This window comes from Epinephelus moara, chromosome 3, assembly GCF_006386435.1.
Source record: "Epinephelus moara isolate mb chromosome 3, YSFRI_EMoa_1.0, whole genome shotgun sequence".
Classification (NCBI taxonomy): domain Eukaryota; kingdom Metazoa; phylum Chordata; class Actinopteri; order Perciformes; family Serranidae; genus Epinephelus; species Epinephelus moara.
The window spans coordinates 7,772,132-7,775,628 of NC_065508.1; the positions used below are offsets into that span (position 1 = coordinate 7,772,132).

At 43.6% G+C, this 3,497-nt stretch overlaps 1 protein-coding gene across 1 annotated transcript in view; it reads right to left on the reverse strand.

Moving 5' to 3' along the window:
• LOC126387830 (solute carrier family 22 member 5-like) overlaps positions 1–2,834 on the reverse strand; it is a 15,335-nt gene extending 12,501 nt beyond the window's left edge. Inside the window, exons 1-2 of the mRNA XM_050040531.1 lie at positions 2,616–2,834; positions 1,191–1,373 (exon numbers count right to left, since the gene is read on the reverse strand). Of these exons, the coding sequence (XP_049896488.1) occupies positions 1,191–1,373; positions 2,616–2,822 (390 nt within the window). The 5' untranslated portion in view covers positions 2,823–2,834. The remainder of the gene's footprint in view (positions 1–1,190; positions 1,374–2,615) is intronic.
• Between the last annotated feature and the right edge of the window lie 663 nt (positions 2,835–3,497).

A 3,497-nucleotide genomic window follows, 5' to 3' on the forward strand; every position in this document is an offset into this window, starting at 1 on the left:
CCTCAGCGGGTTGACAAAGTGCCTCTGCTGTTTCACACCATTATTTCCCCTTTTACTCTGTGTGGTAACATCCCTAGAGGAAATATTAAAAACGCTGGGGTGTTGTTGTCATACAGTTGTCTACGGCAGCAGTTCGTTGTGTGTTTCTACTGGTCAAAGTGACGGCTGTGATGGGAGAATTGGATCTCAGTGAAGGGCAAGTGGTTCACAACTTTAATGTTGGAGACAAAAAATGTAGGCTTAGTGCCCTGTGGTCCATTGCCCAATAGGAAATGTAGAATACTCAAAAGTACTTTAAAAGTGCTTGAGTTACTTTTCTCAGGGAGTAACGCAGTAAAGTAACTGGTTACTTTTTTAAAAAATAACGCAGCAACGTACTTTGATTACTTTTAAAGTTACCCTTACCCAACACTGACTGCGTCAGTACAACAACAGGAATTTATGTTTTTTTTTCCTCCAACAACTAATGCACATGGTTGGGTTTAGGCAACAAAACACGTGGTTAGGTTTAGGAAAACAGAACCGGGTTTGGCATTATAATCTTACAGGACACAAACACCACTCTCGGTGTTTGTTAGAGCCGTCCACCACCCCTCACACCTGCCCTTGTCGGACTTTCGCCGCCTTCACTTTCGTTCTTGTCCCACCGCACTTCCCCCTGACGCCATTAAATCAAAACAGCCACAAGTCATGTCATGTATCACGCCAACGTTAAAGCACAGCTTTTTTTCGTCAGTGTCTGACACAGCAAGTCACTGCCCAAGTGCCGGATTTCGACAACTCCGGGGTGAGAACAGGTTGGTTAATTCCATAGATCTAAATGATGTTATGAAGCTGCTAATCTGTTTAAGCCTGTCTTAACTTAGTTTTCACTCATTATATTTAACATTATGAACACATTCTCACTGGTTGGGACTTTCCCCACCTTGCAAAAGCATGCGGTATCTCGCTGTTACTGAAGAAAAAGGACCTAAATCAAATGGTTGTTGAAAAACCAACCAATTTTCCTTCCTGAGCAAGACTGTAATGAGCTGTGTACACAGTTGGACAATTACCTCTCTGTCCACAAAGTGTATGATGTGATTACTTACTATAACTTACTATAGTTCAGTTACTATTTCTGATGTTGCCACTATACTAGATCTTAAATTCTACCAACAAATGATCCTATGCTCGATGTACATTCTTACCTCAGAGACAATTGTGGATTGGTAGATGTCTCTGCTGTAGCTCCACCCATCCACACAGCCCTCCTGCTCCAGGTCAGTGAGGTTGACGTCCCTGCCAGGAATGAATCCCTGAGCAGAGAGATTTTGGACCACATCCAGCCTGTACCTGCTGCATCTGCTCAGCTCCTGTTTCCCATTCACCACCTCACAGTCACAATAATACACACTTTATTAGTTATTAGTAACACTTTTTTGCAATTAACCTACCCATGATGTGTACCATGCCATACTGTGTAAGGAAATGGGGTGAAATTGTGATGCATTAACATGGCATTGACTACTGTGTCCTTACAGTACCTGCACTGTATGACCACACACGTCTGTTGGAGATGGCATATTAGGTGCCACCCCAGGTTCTTGTCCCCTAGAGTATGGTATACTGCTCTTCAGGGTTTCTGTACCAGTGCATCATTCTTTGGGGAGATTTGTTCCATTCCTCCTTTTTTGTGAACTCAAGAGGAGCTTGATCAGTGTTGAGTTGGCTGCTGGTGAGAGTAGAGGAGAATTGTGAAGTGCTCCAGAATGGATATGACCTTCTCTGGAACTTTTTTCAGAGCCTACAGTCATAAAAGCCTCTGTTTGGCTGCCACTTGCATGGGTCATTTCCACTTGCACACCCAGTGCTCTATCATCTCACCCAAAAGAAAAAGATCAGATTGCCCTTTGTATGCATAAAGAGGTAGCTACAAGGATGCCACTCTATACAATGCCAGAAAAAGAATTCAAAGGTCCCCCTACACACTGTGGACATAGATGTTGTGGTCCTAGGCTCTGCACATCTCTCAGAGCTGGACACTGAGGGGCTGTGGGTGGCATTTGGGATGAGCAAGAACTTAAGATACATACCTGCCCATGAAATTTCCAAGTCTCTTGCAATCCAAGGCCCATACTGTGTCACTTGCCTTCAGTAGCTGTGATACAGTATCTGTATTTCCAACTAGGGTAAAGAAGACTGCATGGGAGAGCTGGAATGTTAATGATATCACGACAAAGGCCTTATGGCTCTGTCAAAGGCTCCAAAAAGCATTCCAGAGGAGGTAATTTCCATTGTGGAGCGCATCACAGTTCTCCTCAATGAACTCAACAGCAACCAACTCAACATCAGTCAAGCTCGTCCTAAGCTATTCATAAATAAAGTAAAAGGAATGGAGCAAATCCCCCAAACTAAGGACGCACTGGCGTAGCAGTGTACCAAGGAGGATACTGCTGCGGACAAGCACTCGTGGTGGCATCAAATATGTCAGAATCTAACGGATTGAGGTTGGATGGACCTTAACCCTACAAAATTCAATTATGACGGTAAAATGCCTGCCATGACCACAACAAGGCATTTTTTCAATAGCTCAATTTCTGTTCAATGTGCAAAGGTTCAAAAAACCTAATTACCTCTATCGGGATGATAGCATTGCGCCAATCTTGGGACAGGTTAACCTCAGGAACCAGACAGTGGTGACTGGGAGTAGCAGTCAAGAAGACAAGAGACAAAGTTCCAAATCCATTGGGCAAGATGCTGGCACAGAGCAGGAAGAAGACAGTCTGCTGAAAGCTGCCCCACTGACCCAGAAAAGATATGGTGTCATCATAATTCTTCATATCAGAATCCTAACGATCTCTTCCACAGCCTGTAACCTGCAGACCACTTCTTTTTCAACGGCAACAGAAAAAAACATGTCACTGGGAAGCTAGCCACGCCCTGTACTAGATAAAGCATGCGTGCCAAAGGGATGATGGAAAAAAGCAAAGTTACAGTCAAAGTTTACCTTTCCCGAGCAATTATTTGTGCTAGGAAACACTACACTCCAATGTTATAGCTATTGCTCCCGGGCATGCAGAACGCAAGAACAATAAACAAGTCACTCTTATTCTAGTTCAAACAGAAACAGGTCAGAAACAAACTTGAACTGCAGCTTACAACACTGGAAAAGCTTTCGCGTCATACCCAGTCTGAGAGTTCTCAAAGCCAAATTGCTATCCTGTTTTTTATTGTCCTCACCAGGTTATACATTACAAAGGTATCTAAAAGTTACTTTTCTGATGCAAAGCTTGTTCAACAGTCACTTGTGTTAGATAAGGACAAGAAATGTGCGAACTTCACTCCTTTTGTTTGACGACTGAAACATTTATTAACAGCAGTCTAGCCAGTATTTCGTGTTATTCCCAAGCCCCAACCTCCGGGGGAGACAAGTGAGACCAATGCGGAAGTGCCAAAAACTGCAGTTCACTGACTGTCCACTTGAGGCTGGCTCCGGAAGTGAGTCAATCCCCATA